We start from the raw sequence: 19,928 nt of genomic DNA, 5'->3' as shown, positions 1-19,928 counted from the left end.
GTTTTTGATTTTTAATAAATGTGCAAAGATTTTAATCAAACTTCTTACATGTTGTCATTATGGGGTATTGTTTGTAGAAGTATGAAGAAAATAATGAATGCCACCATTTTGGAATAAGGCTGTAACATAACATAATATGGAAAAAGTTAATACTTTCTGGATGCACTGTATATTAATATTAGGCACTACACAGATCGGCCACAACATTAATACCACCTGGTGGCTCATGGTGAACAGGTCAGTGTGGACAGTCTGCCCGATCTGTGGGTACACAGCCCTATACACAGCACAGTGTATGTCACTGTGTGTTCTGACACTTGTCCCTCATGTCCAGGATTACATTATTTCCATGCTAAGCCCTGTCCACCACAACATTAATATCACCAGGTGTGTTTACCGTTATGGCTGATGGTTGTATATTGCACTTTTTTCATGTATTTACCAATGTTCATGAAGAAATCGAGTTCATGGACAATTTAAGGAGGCGTTTAGTTCCAAGCAAAACCTCACTGTCTTATTTTGGGTATCTACTAGACCAGTGGCGATTTTATAATGTATGCATTGTAAAAGAACGTGAATAAAATGTTACTCGCCTGAGATACTGTACACATGGAATTTTAACATTTAATCTCTTATAGGTCTTATAAGGTTATATTGTCATGCTTGCTTTTGAAAATGAAGAAGATGAACACTGACACGTCTTAAGACAGAAGTCATGTGGTTTGCGCTCTAAAGGTCTTAAGAGTTAGATTGAGAATCCAGGGTTTAGTACACTTTAATCCCGCCATTTTATCATCAAATAAACATGATGACTTCTTGGGATCAGAGACTGCTCAGACATTATTGATGATGTCAAGTGTAACCTCGCAAGAAGTAACAGCACAACATGAAGTAGATGAGTAGGAAAAGAATGAAAGTGTCAGGGAGATTAGTTAGGAAACAGAGTTCTGGAAGATGGCGTTTCCCCTTAATATATTTGTGTTTCAAGTAAGTTCAGGGTCGCTGCAGTGGGTCATTGGTCCGTATATTGATTTGGCTTGGTTTTTAACACTGAATGCCCTTCCTGGCACAACCTAACTAACTAAAATTACTGCCTTAAGTCAAGTTAAGTCAAATTGCAGTTTTAATACATGTTGGTCCAGACTCTTTTCTATTCTAATCAGCTCACCCGTAAGTCCGAGTGGATATTTGGGTCAGATGTCATGAAATTCTCTCCAGGTTTCTATAAGATTGCATTTACAAGAATAGTACGGACACCAGGTTACAGTGACCCTGCCCTTCAACCAGCAAAATCTAATCCGATCATCCTTGAGCCCAAGTGGACATATAAGTTAATTTTTTTTTAAATTCTACACAGGTCTTATTCAGACATGTGTAAAGAGCAGCCAGATACAAAGGCTTTGTTTCAATCAACCATGACATTTTCTCCCAGTCAAACACTTTACTTCAATAAATCCATCAACTTCGCAGTCGACACTTAAAATTCGAAGACACTGAAGTCAGTGCACAAGCGTTTTCGCATGACTAGGTCAGAAACAATTTCTAGACTTCAGTGCCAGGCAGCATTAAGCAATAAAAGCCAGGACAGACAAAAGGCCAAGGAGGTTGAGGAAGGATGGTCATGAGATGGAGTGATAGATGGAGGAGTGAAAACACTTCTTACTGATGAAAGGTTAAAGGATCACCAAGCACTCAGTGCATGCAGACAGTTTGAGACAGGTCATTACCTAGAAAAGGGCAAGTTTATTAACAGAGAAAGGTTTCAGAGCACACCCCTTCCACAGCTGACAGAAGTAAAGAACTTTCTCTCATCTGCTGCCCCATGCAAAAGGTGAGTCAGATGCTGTTGGTGGGAAGGGCTGTTGGAATACATGTTTAAGTTTGCACACAACCATGAGAATCGGTTTCTACCTTTGGATGTGCACAATGCTTCCAAAGCAAATACTTAGATGCAAAAGAGAAATAAAAGGTCGACTTGGTAGGCCGTTTGTTTAAACGTACTATTAACTTTAAAAAAATGTGTGTGTGGCATTTCCTGTTTTAATTTTTTTTTTTAGAAACATTTATGTGCACACTGTTGAATACATGCAACCTTTTTAAGTTGCAGAAAATACACTTTGGGCTTTTACATAAAGTGGTAGGAGCCAGTCAGACTTTTTTGTTTTTGCAGTGTGAAAATATACAGTAACATTTGGGATTAAATGTGATAAACATATCCACTAATAGGAAAAAGTTTGGAAACCTCCATAAAATTTTGTTTATTCAATAAAAAGTTTCATCATATAACCTGCATATCAAATCAGATATGCATGTTAAACTTTACTTTTAGCAATAACTACTTGACAAATCCATGGCATTCTACGGATCTTTTGTTTTTCAGATATTTACATGAAATGTTCTTAAAGTGATCATGCATGTCCCTCCCAGGTTTTAAATTATCAACATAACATGACCTGTGTAAATTAAAACTAAACACAAAACAGCTTTTCTTAAGAGACTGGTCCATCTGTAGTTGTCTATATAGTTCAGATACAACGAAAAAAGTAAAAGTTCTTTAAATAGATGCGCAAAACTGGATCCAATCCGGACAGAATATGCAATAGAAGATCCAAGTACATATCTGCCAATGAAGCCAAGTACTTGCAAGGGTCCCTGAAAAAGAGAAGCCTCACGGCTGCATCATTGAATTAACCAAGAGAGTAACCAGTGAGCATAGACACTAGTATATGAGACTCAGGTCAGCTGTCCTCATGGACAGAGTTGCCAAGAAAAAACCCTACTAAGGCTGGCAAATCATAGAAAAAAGCCTGGATTGGGCCAAGATGCACAAACAGAGGACTTCAGATGACTGCAAGAAAGTCTGTTTGTATCCAAGAAGAGAACATACAGTATGTCAGATGCTGAGCTCATGAAAAGATGATGCATAAAATCATCAGTGAAGCATGGAGTTGATCTGGGGATGTTTGGGCAAAGGGTGATTGGCCCATCTGCATCATGACCAAGGCCATGACCAACCTGCATGGATACCACTCCACACTGAAAAGGCAATGCCATTCCCACTGTGCAACGGCTAATTGGAGAAAACTTTATTTTGCAGCAAGACAAAGACCCAAAGTTTTGTAAAAAATTGTAGCAGAAAGTAGCTGCTGGAATACTCTGTGCAATGGTTTGGCCACCTCAATCACCAGCTCTGAAACCTGAAATTGTGTTTATTGTTCACCGAGAACACCTGTAACCAGAAGTCTAACACATATCTAGCATATAAGGGAGGAAGCATAAGCAATCGGACAAGACATTAAGTCCATCACATACATGGGTAGAAGGAGGTAAAGCAGTCATTCACCAATCCCACAGTTGTTGGTTCGATCCCCGGCTCCTCCGGTCACCTGTTGGAGTGTCCTTGAGCAAGACACTGAACCCCAGGACCAGTAGATTTGGAGGTGGTGAGTGATGGCCAGCTGCGTAGCGGCTACCGCATCGTTGCATGTGTGTGTGATTGTGAGTGCGAATGAGTGAATGAGAAGAAGTGTAAAGTGTTTAAAGTACCAATATATATAGAAAAGCACTATATAAGTGCTGACCATTTCAAACTACCTCATTCATAGTTAATTTTTGTTGCCCAGTTATGTTAAGATATAAGCCAAGTCAACTTAGTCTGAAGACACACACCAGCATTGTTGATAAACATCGTTGATTAAAAGAAACCATTAGCCAGCAAATGGTTATTGTTATGGGTTATAAATTTAATCTGAAACCAGAACTGTTGCTCAGAAATTCACAGTTACACTTTCAGAGCGCTCAGGGCAGCGGCAGAGCTAGTGATTCGTTAACTGCAGCCAAACTACCTTTTTCTTAAAAAAAAAAAACAATATTGAAAGAGGTATTTCTTATATAATGCTGGATTGTTTGAGTAGTTATGTATCATTTTTTGAAAAAATAATCAGTGACACAGTGCAGAGTGCTCTGATCTAAGCTCAGATGATCAAATTGAATCCACTGTACTTCACTGTTGGAATGATGTTTCCATGTTAGTATGCAGCTCTCTATTAGTATGCTTATTATTGCGCCTATTAATATTAGGCACATCTTGGTAAATCTAAAGCAGTCTAATATAACAGCCAAAAAATAAATCATAGTGTTATTATGGTTGTCCAGATCCAGTGAGAAGTCCAGTCCAGATAAAGTGTTTTACATTAAATGTCCATCCAACCATCCAACATTCCTGTTACTTTAGAGGCTGCAGTTTATGTTTTATTACGTCTTATATATTCAAGCCAATCGTGGTAACCTTTTAAAATGAAATTATTGGCAATTATCTTACACATTTAGTATATTTGGCAGCCACAGAAGCCCACAAGGCAAAAAGATTTAGTCAGAATCTGACGTGAATTGAATAATGTATTTGCTTATATACTATTCAGCTTATGAAAGTTACTAAACTCATCGATAAAACTGTTGAGAAGAGAGTGTTGAGAGGCTGTTCAATTAGTGTTCAGAACCGCCAGCTCTAGCCTGAGTGAGCTCAGACTGAACATAGTTCATCCTCAAAGTAATGACTATGCCAAATTATATATAGAAAAAAATACTGTATGTACTATATAGCAGCAGAAGAAATCAAATGTTGCTTAAATTTTTATTTACACACAAACACATTAACTATCTATCAGTCTATTACTTTAAATAATATGAAAAAATGTAAACTAGAAGACAAACTGCTGAAACTGACATGAGATCATCTTATAGCTTTACAAGAAAAGACGTCTCACTCAGTTGTTGGAACTACAGAAGCACTAAGGCTACCTATTGTTTCCTTGTGTTACATCTTACCGCACCACTAAATAATCTCTAAATTACAGACAAATTTGTAGAAATGAGTTTTACACACAAACCTAACGGCAGCAAGGTTAATTTTGGCCAGTTTAGATATGAAAAAAAATGTTTGTTATCACCAACAGATCTGACCAACAGTACTGTTAGGTATTGTAGCCAGAAGCAAAGATGAGTGCAGAACTAAAAACAGGAAACTGCCACGAACTAAAGCCAGATGGGTTTAAGGAATAACAAGGAATATGAGATAAGACAGTTCAGAACTGTACCTTCTTTTTTTTTTTAATAAATGTATGTACACTTTGATGCATTGAACTACATTGAACATAGCACCTACGTATAACTATCCATTATTTAATTAGATTCTGCCCCTTTTTTTGAAAAGCATACCCAAAACAAAATGGTTGTAATTCCTAAATAGTAATGTCCACACTAATGAGCTTTGAGTCACTGGAAAGGGGACATTTTTTTTTGTTTTATAATAAAAAGACAGAATGTTGTTATGTGATACTGAAGCAAACGTACAGAGGAACAAATTTGGTAAAAATGTTGGGTTTATCCTCGGCTAAATTTTTAGTGGTTTTTTGACTGAAAATAGTCAAATGGAGGTGTGCCAGGTGAACCAAACAACAAAATGGACTCCCAGGTACACTTGTGGACCAGAAATCTTCTAAATTATGTGAAAGAAATAACAGTAAATGAGCTTTCTGGATAATTTTTTATAAACATGGTTGTTCCTGTGTGCTAATCTCAATGTTGTGCATCCTGCATGCGCGCTGCAGTTGTGCTCACTGACAATAAGGGGCCACTGTCGAACTACACATCACTGAAACCGTTATTTCAATGGCTATGGAACGTTGTTACATCATCAAATGGAACGCACACTATTGATTGAATCGAGAACCGTCACTGTCTATGTAAAGTGTGTCCGTCACTGTCGGGGGCTGTGAATGCTTTATAGGTCCCCTGAAGGGCCAATCCGTGTCACAGAAACATAGATGTGGGCTTGTTTGAATCCAGAGTGCTCGCCCATTTCAAAATGGTGCCGGTCACGATGTTTATTGTTCATATCCAGACAAAATATTGAATGAGCTACCAAAGTCTGCACGCTCAGCAAACTCCCTCCCAATATTCAAAAAACTGCTGAAAACCAAACTCTTCCACATCTTCCTTTGCACTTAAATCTATTTTTTTTTTAAACTTCTTTCTGTTCTTTATCACACTTGCATCTCGTGAAATGTAAAGTCATCATAAAAATTAACGGGGGCCAATACGCAACTTATGAACGCGTTACATTTTGAGAAACTGTTGTTGCAGTGGTTTTTCAATCTTAGATTGCTTTATATAATTGGTATATTAAGGGCTTCTGCTTTCTAACAAGGTATGGTTTGTTAAGTTTTGTTTGGGATAGACTGGTGCAATTGGGAAATATTTTAGGTGGTTGTGCCGTTGTACCGCATGCGACCCAGGCATAAACAACGGCTGTTAAAAGGTTAAAGAAACCTTGATGAGCAGAAATACAGTGCATTATCAATGATGTCATTGGTTTGCTGCTGGAAATGAAATGTATAATATTCATTTTCAGTAAATATGAATGATTGTGGATCTACACCGTAGATACCACTGACTATAACCTCCTTACACTTGAAAGAGCTTTCACTGCTGTCACGTTTTCTTAAAAATATAAATACGTAAATATCATCGTTCAGACCGAGCAGAAAAGGCTATAATGTAGTATTTACTGAGGAGTCAATTAGTATTTGGGGATGAAAGGAAAACCAGTCTTTTTTTTTTGAGGAGGCTATTTAAAAATGGACCATTAATTAGCTGTGAAAAAAAAAACAAGTCACCAGCAATGGACCAAATTAGATGCGGTGTCAACCTGAACTTGTTAAGCGCTTCTATTTAGTCGTGTAGGCCATCTGTGGTTTAGTTGGAGGTGTAGTTCACATCGGCACTGAGGCAATCATCAATTCTAAATATAAATGAAAGATTCGTAGAATTCTACGTTTACAACATTCTTCTCATTAAAGCCTTCCTCTTACTTTCCCACACCTCAGGAACCATACAATGGAAGTAAACTGTAGAAACTAAGGAGACAAACTAAATACTCCAAATGCTTCTTATGGTCTTGAAGCTCAAGGAAAGATCTAAAAATAAATTGTCAACTGTGCTAAGCTTTGATTGCCTGTAGTTTAGTTGTGTGAAGACCTGGGGAAACAGAACAACTCCCCCAGCATTCCACAGTCCTCTAAGGAAAACATTTTCATGTATTAAAGGTCCCCCAAGATCCTTAAGGCTGTATATCTTTTTGTTTTTTTTGGTTCTTTGGCTTTATCTCTAGGTTTTATCTAAAATGTTTCTCTTTTTTCAAATAGGATTCAGAAAATGCATCTGGGACTTTTGTGTAAAACACTGTGAGTTATGCATTGATCATCCACAAAATAATCACTGATGGTCTTAATAACATCATGGAGCACATTGGTCAGCATGGCCACTGTACACAGCTTCATTCACAGAAAAATGTGATACACTGTGTGAATAGGTGGTAGAAGTAGACAAACTCAATACTCAAGTGAAAGTGCAAGTATTGGCGTAAAACAATTTCCACTCAAGTAAAAGTACTAGGCAGAAAAAAGAAACTGGACATTTTGGGTCAGGAAGCGCATCCGGCATGAAAACGGTGCCAAATCAACATGGGACAATGATCCGCTGTGAAGTCACAGGATAAACCGAGAGGACAAAAAAACTCCTTATAGTAATTATGGCTAAACATGTATAATCAATAAAAAGTAAGGATCCAAGGTCACTGTTGGTAAAGGCGGAGCTGATTTTAACAACTTTATGTGGTGACAGGCAGTTAATCCATAATGATACATCAGCATTTACTAGTTCACATTGGCAGGTTAGATAGATTAGATTGACAAGCAAAAATCACATGACATATGATCAAAACCAGTGGCCACAAAACCAGCTTCATCATAATTAGTACTACCTAATACTGTGCTACCTTAAATAGACAGATCTTACTGGTAAAGCTGGTTCAGTCCATTTTTTTTTTTTTTTTTTTGGCCCTTTCATCTTATCCCTTGAGTTCAGAGTCGCCACAGACGATCATTGTCCGCATGTTGATTTGGCACAGTTTTTACGCCGGATGCCCTTCATGATGCAACCCTCCCCAATTTCTACCAGGCTTGGATTAGCACTGCACAGCTGGGGATGGGAAAAGGGGGTTGGGGGTTCAGTGTCTTGCCCAGAGACACTTCGACGGGGGATTGAACCACTGACCCTGTGGTCCGTGGACGACCGCCTTACCTTACCTTACCAACTGACCTACAGCCGCCCCATATGCTGGATCAGTGCATACACTAGAAATTAAAAACTCTACCAAAATCTGCTTATTCAATTCTTTTTTGGTAAAAAACTTAGGGGAACAAAAAGGTGAAAATAAACAACATCCAATTATTGGGTATGAAAGGCAGCTCTGAGAAAAGCTCAGTCTTTCAGAAGTAAAGATGGAGTCAGATTCATCATTCTGTGAAAGACCGCATTACCAAACAGCTGAACTTTTACCATTTTATTTTTATTTAAAATTTAAAAGATTTTCGGAATTTTATAATCCACTGTACAGATTATCATTAAACCATTTAAGAGAATCCAGACTAAATTAAAAACTATGACCATTTTGAAAATGGTTTTATAGAAATGAAATGGCTGCGATGTTCCTCGGGCCCTCGGGTAGCGATAGCATTAAAAACAGCTATGATTCTTTAGTGGAAATCACAGCGTGGGCTCGGAAACAGCTCGGAAAACCATTGCCTGTGAACAGTTTATTTCTGCATTCACAAATGCAAGTTACAACTCATAAAACATAAACAGGATTGATAAATGCTGCCACATCCTCTGAGCTCAAGCTCATTTAAAATGGACTGACGCAAAGTGGTAAGGTAATGAAATTTAAATCTGCCACTCAAACCGTTGTTGCTTTATCGCCTGATTCAATTATTTATTAGTTCAAATTTGTTTCTTTATCTGTTTCTTAACTGAATGCTCCACAGTATTGAATAATCACACAGCTGATACAAAAACTAACAAACTAACTAAGTTAAGTCCCACAACAGATTACATCACATAAACACACAATTAGGCTAAAATGAGAAATTTGGGCAAAAGAACACACATCTTTGACCATTTATAAACTAAGCAAAAGAGACTGGGCAGCTAAAATAAATTTGTGCTGCATGTTTCTTCTGTCCTCGATTTCAAACGCTCAGTGTATGAGACTCAAGAGGAGTTCAAAGGCTGACAAAGAAACAGATGGACACAAAGAGGAACACGGAGAGACAGGGGTGATAAGGTGAGTTACGCTCTCTGAGTTCAGAAAGTGACGGGGGAAAAAAAGCATCACACAATAAAAAGCAAAGCTTGCAGGCTGCGGTAAACCACATGCTCCCCGCAGGGACATCTTTAAAATGATTCCGTCCTCTTGGCATGCCATCTGCATATGTCCACCCAAGGCAGGAACGACTAAAAAGACTACACATTTTGACATTTATAGTAGAGACATTTATATTTTCTTAGGCTGGAAGCTGCAACTGTAACACAAAGTCGATCCACTAGAAAAGTAATTTACAAAAACTATATAAAACTAATGAATGCTGATGCATCATTATGGGTTAAGCACATAATGTGGTTCATCAAATCAGCTGTGTAGTTGCAGACTGCTCAGAGTAGCCATGCTGACCCGAGTCCTCCATGACATTATTAAGAGCACCAGTGTTAATGTAGTGATAGATCAGTATATCTTTAAGTAAAAAGCTGGAGACTTGTTACTCTTCAATTCTACCTTGGTTTGTGAGCCAACACCACACACGAAGTTGACAGTTGACGACACACAAATGTCCTTGAGTACGATATAACTTCAGCACATAGGTTTAGTTCTTGCCTTGGCAAGTGGACTTCTCAGCTAATGAGCCCTGCTAACATTATAGGATTCTAAAATTTCAGGCAGCTCACAATTGAGTTAACAAATGAAGAATAAAAATAAATGTTTTTTATATATATTTACACCGTAGATTACAGATCTCGCAATCAAACATTAGAATCTCGAAACTAAATTCTCTGGCTACTGAAAAAAAATCTACATCCGAATGTCACCGATGTACAAAGGTGGGGGTACATGTATGACGGGGGGTTAAAGAATCTGTAGCAAACTCCAACCACACTTGTGGCCAATACAAAACCCTGTTTGAATGTTGTCACTGAATCGTATCTGTATTTGTAGCTTTGGATGATGACATTTCGACATAAAAATCAAAATGTCAACATTTTCCTGCAGCAGCTGAGGCCTTTTACTGTGTGATTTAAACATTGCAGCCATTGTAGAACTAAACCCACCGTGTCCCAGTGGCACATTGATCATGTAAACTGTAACAGTGATGTTCAAAAGTTGGTGAACAGTAAACCCTTATCAGTTCTGAACAGCTGAGGATTAACTATAAATCAAACTGTGCATTTATTGGTGAAGTTCCATTTTGTGTCAGCTGTATCAGCAGCAGCAGAGAGGGGCCGGGCACTCGGGCTGCAGAGGAAGGACAGACATCTGAAGTTGTTCCCCAGAGTAGTAGAGGCCAGGTGGTGAGTCAAGTAAGAAAGTCAAGTAAGCAGCAATGGCCACATGCTCAGATTGGCCCATTCATCAGCCACCGAAGCTTCCAAAAGTAATTAAATTACCATAAACTATTCTATTAAATGGACTAAATTATAGAATGTCACATTTAACATTAAAGCATTACCAAATGCTCATGACTTAGTCAAATACATGTTTCCCCTAATCTTATACAACCAAACCACTACTGGAAAAAAAATCTATCATATTGGAAACACAGACTTTCTACATAGAACAAGGACTGTGAATGTTGCCCTCCATCACTTTTACTGCACTCTAGTATACGAAGAATTACAGCTCTGTGAGCTTGAAATTAAATCTAAGCTTTTAGACCATTCGAAGACACACAAAACACAACTTTGTAAATTATCAAACAGGAGTACAATTGAAAGTCACCAAGAAAAAGCTCAGGACTCATCATTTTGATTTTGTTTAACTAGTAGCAGTGCTGTAAGAACTGAGCAACTTTTATCAGTTATTCTAACTAAGCTGGCTACATGAAGACAAATTATTTTTGTAACAGATCCGAAACTATTCTAGAGACATGAACACTAGGTGCTGGTTTCTCCAACAATTTTAAAGCCTCCTGGTCATGTTACTGTAAAAATCACCAGCTAGAGCCTCAGTGTTTGGCTTGTTAGAATCCAGCAGCACCTGAAACAAGTGCCATTTCTCTCATTATGGTCTTTAACACCCAGCTGTAAGTACAAGTATTCACACCAGTAAGGTGAGATCCCTGCACTGATTAGTATTAGAGTGTGTTTTTATAACATTAGGCCTTTATAGACTGTTGGTGGGACCTCATTTAAGAAAAAAAACTGCAAATGATGTACTACCTGGTATCACCTCTATAAAATGTGAGTGGAGGCGAAGTACTGTATGAGTCAGCTGTTTCTTCACCGCTTTCCTCACTTTCATTTTACTTTAATTATGCTAAATTGATAAGCAAGGTTTAGTATTAAAAGTTTTTTGTTCTGATTTTTCAGATGACCTAAAAGTATAATTCTGTGCTACCATTAAATGAAACTACTGGCTGTTCTAGTGTAATAAAGATTTGGTCTGCAGGACTTTCTGCTCAGCTCACTGAGTAGAATGATTATTTTGAATCTTTCTAAGCGAAGCCCATATGTTGTATTCGTCTAAAGTAAAATTCTGAACTAAAGATATCAAAATAAAACATATGACGTGTGTAGTTGAAATAGATTTTTTTTCTTCCCTTTTTTAAATTCCTTTTACTTGGAGACTGGGCTTAAAATATTTATTATTCCAAACTCTGCTTTCAGTATGGGTCCGAATTTTTGTTTTACAGAAATAAATAAATAAATTCTGGACTTTTTCTGTTGTACTTGTTTTTTTACTTACACTGCACAAAAACATCTGTGCTGCGTGGATGGTGAGAAGACAGTCTGACAATTATCAACTGCAGTGTGATTGTCTGCCACTTTCTAACTTTCTCTATAACATATAAGCGCATAAGCATGAAAGGTCTTAAGGGGGGTACAGTCTACAGGAAAATATTGTTTCATAAACATTCAGCTAATATTAGTTCTATACTGTAATTAGCAAAACATTGGTGGACTTAAGATAAATATTAGGAAACTTTGCTAATCATGGCACAGTGTGATTGATGGTTTATTGTGTGAGATTTATGGGACAAACAAATCATTTGCATCCTTGCTGATTAAACAACTACAAATTATGATATATTATTATTATTGCCATTATTATTGTTATTATTAAACATTATTATTATACTCTCCTAGCATTCTTAAAATGGCATTTCCCATCTAGAGCAACTGCAGTTTTCTCAATCATGTGTATAAATCAAAAAAGAACAGATCTTACCTCGCTTAGCTTTTGCTTGCCTCACTCGCCAAATTGTCTTGTGGATTTCAAAGTTGTAATTTGCAGGCAGGGCTTTGATCGCCTCCTGTAAGTCGGGGTCTTGCAGGATTTCATGTGGAATTTGACTGACTACCCGCCGTGGTCCTCGGACTGAACAGAAAGGTATATGATTGAGCCGATGGAAATGCAGTGAACACAGCTTGAAGCAAGTAGGCCTTATGAGCCCGGTTTAACTCTTCTTATATTCTACAGACCAACTGGTCACATGTAAAACTCATAGAGTAACAGTAACGTATGTTATCAGAGAAGCTGTTTATACATGTAACAGTAATGTCATTCTCTTATATCCAAACTCTGCAAATTGCAGAGCCTAATCCCTGCGGTGATTAGTCACGTGATGAGGAATGAGCGGTGGGGAATTGTAGAGACCACACTTTTGTCCTTGTAGCATGTTTTCACAATTATGCTCTGTAAGAGCTCAAAACAGCAGCTAAAATGACAGAAACCCAGACACCTCACTGAGTTTGAGCTTGATGTAGCCCCCACTTATTTCCATCACAATCTATAATCTAAAACAGGGGCAGCCAACTCCGATCCTCTAGAGCCACAGCCCTGGTTGACAACTATACATGCACATATCTTATTTTCAATCTTAAGAGATATCTCAAGAGATAGTTGAAAAACAAGCAAGGCAATAGCTCTTGAGAATCTCAAATTTACTCTCGTGCCTTGTGAAACTGGCCATACAGATAGACACAACATCCTATGCGCTATTGGATGTTGTTGGTTTTTAATGGTCAGGCATGCGACCATCAAAAACCAACAACATCCAGTAGCGCATAGGACTTTTACGAGCAGAAATTATAATATGTAATCTAAAAAACTTCTTAAGTGTGAGGTTTCTCCCAACACATGGAGCCATTGAACTCTATATCCTCTATATATATATATATCTTGGCCACCAGTCACAGTTTGGCTTTTTTATAACAGCTGTGTAATTAAAACAAACTACTGAGTAAGTCATTCTTGCAGCAGAAATGGATCTCAATTTAAAACACAAGTAAAATATCCAAGTCCTAAATTAAACGGGCGCTTCAGATCCATCTGTAAATAAGAACCCCTGCCTATAGTGACATCTTACTTTCATCCAAGTTAATTAGAAAACAACTTTCCACACTATTTTCCATTAAGACCCTTCCTGCAAGGACCACAAAGGCCAATTTTGACCTCTCCTCCAATACTACTGCGTCATCTTACTGGATACAGAGATGCCTTGCAGTGTGCGAGACACCAGTAAACAACATTAGCATTGACCATACACCACATCCACCCATATCCTGTTGAAACTATTGCCTTTGGTCTGGCAACCATTTCCTCTACAATACATGCAGCTAGTATGGACATTGCTAAATGTATCTTTAAGCTTTGAAAGCTGAAGTGAAAGTTCTACATTAATATATATTTTAATATTACGTTTTTTCTTTCTCTGCAAACACATGTGGAATTTCAATTGACTTGGTTTCTTATCATTAATATTTGTAAATCAATAATGAAGGTCTTTAATTAGGATAAACATTCTATTGGAAACATTAAAACATACCACCTTCTTCTTAAACCCTAAAACACGACTCAACTGTCAGCACGCCGAACACACTCTAGGTCGATTTCGTGCTGTCTGCAGTCATGATCTCCAACTAACTGGGTGCTAGCAGCTGTATTGGACTTGAGCCTTATGGGGTTTAGTTGTGTCAGACCACTATTAGGAATATAATTAATGTAAACCACGCAACCTGGATTACAAAGGTTCTTGTTAAGATTTAGCTACACTGCTGTGTTGTGCTGTCAACAACTAATTGTTTAGAGTTAATGTTACGCCTCGTCGACGTAAAAGCATGTATCAAAAGCGTTTATCATACAAATTACGTAGCCCTCTGTCCCCTTTATTAAATCTTTTATAAACACCTTTCCTATTTACCTGCGGGACTTTTCACAGGAACAATCTGTACTTCACTCGAGGGCGCTGCCATGTTTGTTCGTCCCAAACATGAAACATGTGAGGAACAAAAAGACAAAACCAATCGACTGAGGAGATCAGTCTGGAGAAGTCGAGCTCCGACGTAACCGATGTCACTGAACGGGACACAACTATGGTTCCTTATGGTATGTTTCCGCGTTAGAGTGCAATGTCTGTCATTAACAGTGAGTAAGAAATAAAAAAATAAAAAACACTTATTACGAAATATTACGATAAAATAAGAACCCAATAAACGTAATAGAAGACAAATAAATAAAATAAGTAAAAATGTAAAAAGTAATTAAACAACGTTTCCAAAAACGAAATCTGCGGAATATAATATAAAATAAACCGTTGTGCGAAGACAGTGGAATTTTAAACCTTCGCCTCCCAGGTCTCCGAGGACCTAAGATTAAAGAAGACACACCATTCATAGGAGGATGAAAAAAAAAGCTTAAAGATTTACTCCCTCCGACTTAGTTTTTACGCCGGATGCCCTTTTCTGACGCGACGCTCCCAAATTTCTACCGGGCTTGGGCTGTTAGGTCTTCAGTGTCTTGTCCCAAAGACACTTCGACATGCGGTCGGGCAGAGGGGGGCGTGAACCTCCGACCCTATAGTCAGTAGGCGGCCACTCTACCAACTTTGCCACTGCAAGTGCAAGTTAAAGCAAATGAAAAACAATTGAAAATAATATAAAACAACTAGAAATGAATAGAATAAACTCGAAGGAAAATTAATAGAATAGAATAAATGCATTATTAAAAAAAATACAAAAAATAAGGAACTCAAACAGACAATCAATTAAACGAGATTTTTGAGATATGAATAAATACAATAAAATAAAATGTATGAAGTGTGTGTGTGTGTAAAGGCGGGGGGCCGGGGGGGGGGGGTTCAAATTCAATTTTATCCATTGGATATTGATTTGGACGGAGGCTTTTTGAAATCAGTTTCTTTTATGAGGGAAGAACAAGAAGACTTATAAATCTCTGGTGGCTGATATATTATTTTCTTTGGAAGTTAAGTCCTGTTGTGTCATGTTCTACTTGTTATGAAGACCTCTGTTGTCAGGGAGCAGTGACTCGGACTGGCGCAGACGGGGAAAGAGACAGTGAGAGGGATGGAGCAGGATGCTCCACGGTGGAGGGGCTGAGGCAGTACAACATTCTTTCTCCCTTCTGGAGCGCATCAACGAGCTCTGATCCATAGGTGGAAAGCAGAGAGAACTACACAGACAAGATCACAGAAATGTAACAATTACCCACGAGTGGAGAAGGGAGCTGAAAGGGAGGGATTTAAAGAAAACCGAAAGCATCAAAGTCTACATTACTAAAAAGGATTGGAGGAAACTGCGCTTATAATCCGACATCAGAGGCGGAATGTGAATGCAAATAACTTATGTTAATTAGAGATTGTTACGAAAATGATGCGATTTGAACGGATCTGAAGCACCGAGAGGAGAACTGGAGACGGTGGTCACTTGAATTTAAATGCCTGTGCTGTTTGGAGACTGTCTGTCTTCACCGTGTATTTGCCCCGAGAACTGATTTGCAGCCTTTACGGTCATTTGCGTCCAAAAGGAGCTGGGCACCAGAGGTTGCAACCGGACTACTGTGCGTTTGTGCTCATGACTCCTACTGGGGTAATGATCATTTTGGGGGGACTGAGGGGATGATTGTAGTGTGTCAGTTTCGTGATGATTGCCGCCTAATTTCCCAGGTCCGACTGAGGTCCGCCAGCCTTTGTGGAAAAGGAGATTATTATTTGTTGCCAGTGTTCAGGGAAGCCACGGCGGTCTGCAGAACAACTCAACACGGTGGATTGCAAGAAAATTCACAGGAGTGACAACTGACATTAACACGGCGAGCAGCCAAAGCTACGGATCAACTTCAAAACTGAAACGCACGCAAGTCTGGAATATACGAGTAGATGATTCTCAGAGGACAGCAGACGAAATACACCTAGGCCTACAACATGTTCAAAAGGGGTGAGTAAGTCTCAACTTAAGTCTCCAAATGGATCACGCGCTTTTGCTCCTTTTGCCTGTTTGCCGGTGCTCACTGTGCAGGCTGCAGAGCGACTTCTCAGCTCTCCTAAAGCAGGCTACACGACTCCACACTTTGTATAGTTATGAAACACATGTTTAATTGCAGCCCCTGCATAATGCACCCCTTTGCCCCACAGATGCGCTATTACGCGCCATTTGAAAGCGAATGTTTCATTTGCGCAACACGCCACGGAAGGTGGCAATGAAATATTAATTTTTGTAAGGAAACATGGGGTATTAATACAGCTGATGCCGCAGTGCAGTTTATGAGTTGTACCCAGGTCACAAGGCTGTTGCACTCTGCTGAAGCACTACTATTATTTGCTGTGTGTCAGTACATCGAGATGCGGTGGCTCAACCCGCAGTCCACGAGGTTATTTCCCGCTGGCTACGTTATATGAACAACCCAGACCTTTAGCCCCTCATAAGAGAAGGAAGAAGTTCTCAAACTTTTATTATCAAGATCCCCCCAGACGGATACGCATGAGACCTCATCTGATCATCTTTGCTCCCAATGAACTAGCCCACCCTCTCCCCCCTCTCTCGCTCTCTTTAGACTTTAATTGGCCACACAGCCGCATAACTGCCTGGGCTGGATGTCTGACAACAGTAGGGAGAGTAAAATCTCTAATGAGAATAGATTACAGTAATACATGCTCCCATTGTGTTATTATGGAGAAAGTGAAATAATCGTGAAATTAAACTGTTTCTCATTTAGCTGGGGCCCGCAGAGCCCCTCAGGGACCCCCCCCCCCCAGCAACCACTGCATTAGGCTTTGGTGTGAACATCACTTTGACAGGAATTAGAATGATCCTACAGTTTTCTCATTTAATATAATTTATATTGGACAAAGTGGGAGAACTTCAAACACACACACACACACATACAGGCATTGATGGTGGGTGCCACCATACCACTTGTTTTTTTTTTTTTTGTTTTTTTTTACTTATTTATTGGTTTTCTAGTGCAAATCCATCTGTTTGGTGTGTATGTGTGTGTTTCTGCTGTGAGCCTCGGGGGCAGAGAAAAACAATGTGTGTTTTTTCTTGCTGCCATCAGATCAATTACTGTTGCTTTTCCAACATGTGAGATGAAACACACCGTGGTGATGAGCGCTTAAAGCTTTAACAGGTTTAAAAGGAAGGGCTGTTGTTCAAACCTTCCTACTTCCTATCAGACGAGCCTCTCCAAGAAGCTCATTCCTCTCGTTTACTAATTAATGAGAAGTGTGGATGTCTGGAATTATTATTATTATTTTCTTTGCTTGAGAAGTAGCATGAGTCACGGTGTGGATTCCAGAAGCTGTTCTTTAGAGTTTAATGAGCTAAATATCTCTGTCTGTCTCTGTTTTCGTGTCCAACTAATGGACATGCTGGTAAATGGTCATATAGCTGATTGTTAACATCGAGGAGACAATTCCCCACAGCAAACATTCATATCACATTCACGTCGAGGGTTAAGTGAAAGCTGCAACCACAGGTGATCGGCTTCTGATGGTTATGGCAATCTACACATACTCTACCCCTGCTCTGCCCAAGGTTTTTGTATGTGAATCAGCTGTCTTACCACTGCACAGGGCTGGACAGAAAATCACTTAATTCGAGACAAACAACTTCAAAGTACAGATTTCACCAGTCTGCCAAAAGTGCTCAGCATGTCAGTATGTCTGAGCCTCCAATAATGAGGCAGCGATGCGTCAGCGTTGGCAGGAACAGCGCAGAAATTCTCTAGTGAATCTGAATTTTTTTGCACCTAAAATAACACATTCTAGGGAGCCTGGCTGATGCATCAGGCACAGCATTTACTGTGACATATCCACCATTCACAAACACAGAGAAAGGAAGGTGTCTCAGCTGACACCCACTGGCAGCATCTCGTAGATTGACATTGCGGCCGGCCGTACGTCATTACCATTACAATGGAGTGGACGCGTAGATTTTTATGATGGCCTTTTGGTTCACACTTTGTCTGACAGACTGCTGATCGCTTCATCTGTGCCATGAATTGGTGCAGGTGGATCACTGCTGCGACAAGGTATGGGTCCAGACAGTCCACAAATATGTCCAGACATGCACAGCATTAGTTGTGATGTGTGCTCAACTGCAGGTGAGACAACATAGTTCTCATATCTTTGTTTGAACAGTCACAACTGCGTTCTGCGATTCTGCTTGTGTACGTTACGTCTTGTCTTATACATCAACTGCATGTGTGCCTGAGTGGTTGTCCGGCTGTATATGTGCATTTATGTAGCCGTGTCAGTCCATCTTTATCTGAGTTTGCCTGTCCATCTTTCTGTCTCACTTTCAGAATCCTTCTTTTTGCTCCAGACCATTCAGCCATAGAGTGTGCACAAGGGATGATCTGTCAGAACAATTTTGAGAAGGAAAGGACGAGATGTCCACTGAATATACCATGCTATTTACATGTTGCAGCAGCTGCATATTATTCAGACACTCAGGATACTTGGAGAAGGCTCAGCTACAGGCTCCTTCCTACCTTTCACATTGTACATGAACACAGAAAAAGTGATCTTTGCAGAAAGGCATAAGCAGATATGCAGTTTACATACTTGCTGAATAAGAAATGCCTGTGTCAAATGTGCAACCAGCCCAACAGGTTAAACATACATACACATGCTCGGCTGATTACTTTTATTCAATACTCTCGAATGAGTTTTCATGCTTTAGGCCACTTGCAAAAAAAATTTATTGCTGACCTGGATGTCATAGATTTTCTAATTCCCATAGGCAGCCACTGGTGTGTATTAATTTCAGAGTAACACAAAAATCCATTTGCACTGACATAAAACATGTTTCAGAATATGAGAGACAACAGTATTTCATGTTTATTTGTTTAACTATTGTCGTATGGTGACGCCAATGCAAACGGAAACAATTTCTGTAATTCTTTTTGCCAGTTCTTACACCCCTCAGCCACACTATCAAATCCACACGGTGGTTTTAATGTTTTACCATTCTAACAAAAACACACAATATTGTGGTGCATAACATTCGCTTATAATGACCTCCTGAGCCTGCTAGCATGTGCTACCATCCATATTCATGGTGCTTATACATGGCTTAGCCACAAAAGTACCATTGGTGGTCTCAATAAGGTCATGGAGGACAAGGGTCAGCACGTCCACTCTGAGCAGTCCGCAGTGTTCAGAGGTGGTAGAAGTACACAAACTCAGTACTCAAATAAAAGCACAAGTATTGGTCTGAAATAATTCTTTACTATAAGTGCCACTCAAACAGGGGGCGCTGGTGGCTCAGTGGTAGAACATTGGGCTTGGATGCAGAAGACCACGAGCTTGAATCCCCCCGCCCCCCACACACCAGGTGTGGCCCTGCCCAGCCACCAAAGGCCACCTTGGTGCTGATTCCGAGTCCGGGAAATAATGGGAGGGCTGCGGCAGGAAGGGCTGTAAACGGGCTCGTTAAACGTAACGAGTAAAAAAATAGTTACATTACTTATAAATATTTTGAACAGGACACCAGTAATTTGTAAAGTATTGCATTTC

The 19,928-nt window shown here is 39.3% G+C and overlaps 2 protein-coding genes across 4 annotated transcripts in view; one reads left to right on the top strand and one right to left on the bottom strand.

Annotated features, from left to right (window-relative positions):
• Positions 1–14,462, bottom strand: part of dph1 (diphthamide biosynthesis 1) — a 64,571-nt gene extending 50,109 nt beyond the window's left edge. For 2 of the 3 annotated variants that reach the window (XM_067508256.1, XM_067508257.1), the window contains exons 1-2: positions 14,316–14,462; positions 12,341–12,490 (exon numbers count right to left, since the gene is read on the bottom strand). In XM_067508256.1, the coding sequence (XP_067364357.1) occupies positions 12,341–12,490; positions 14,316–14,367 (202 nt within the window). In that variant the 5' untranslated portion in view covers positions 14,368–14,462. The remainder of the gene's footprint in view (positions 1–12,340; positions 12,491–14,315) is intronic. The other variant, XM_067508258.1, reaches the window with a different exon arrangement.
• Positions 14,463–15,358: 896 nt separating this feature from the next.
• rtn4rl1b (reticulon 4 receptor-like 1b) overlaps positions 15,359–19,928 on the top strand; it is a 143,403-nt gene continuing 138,833 nt past the window's right edge. The window contains exon 1 of the mRNA XM_067508668.1: positions 15,359–16,344. Within this exon, the coding sequence (XP_067364769.1) occupies positions 16,332–16,344 (13 nt within the window). The 5' untranslated portion in view covers positions 15,359–16,331. The remainder of the gene's footprint in view (positions 16,345–19,928) is intronic.

The sequence above is a fragment of the Channa argus genome, chromosome 6 (assembly GCF_033026475.1).
Source record: "Channa argus isolate prfri chromosome 6, Channa argus male v1.0, whole genome shotgun sequence".
In the NCBI taxonomy this organism is placed as follows: Eukaryota; Metazoa; Chordata; class Actinopteri; order Anabantiformes; family Channidae; genus Channa; species Channa argus.
The sequence above is the reverse complement of the archived record's forward strand: the minus strand, read 5'-3'. Positions and strand labels throughout refer to the sequence as shown.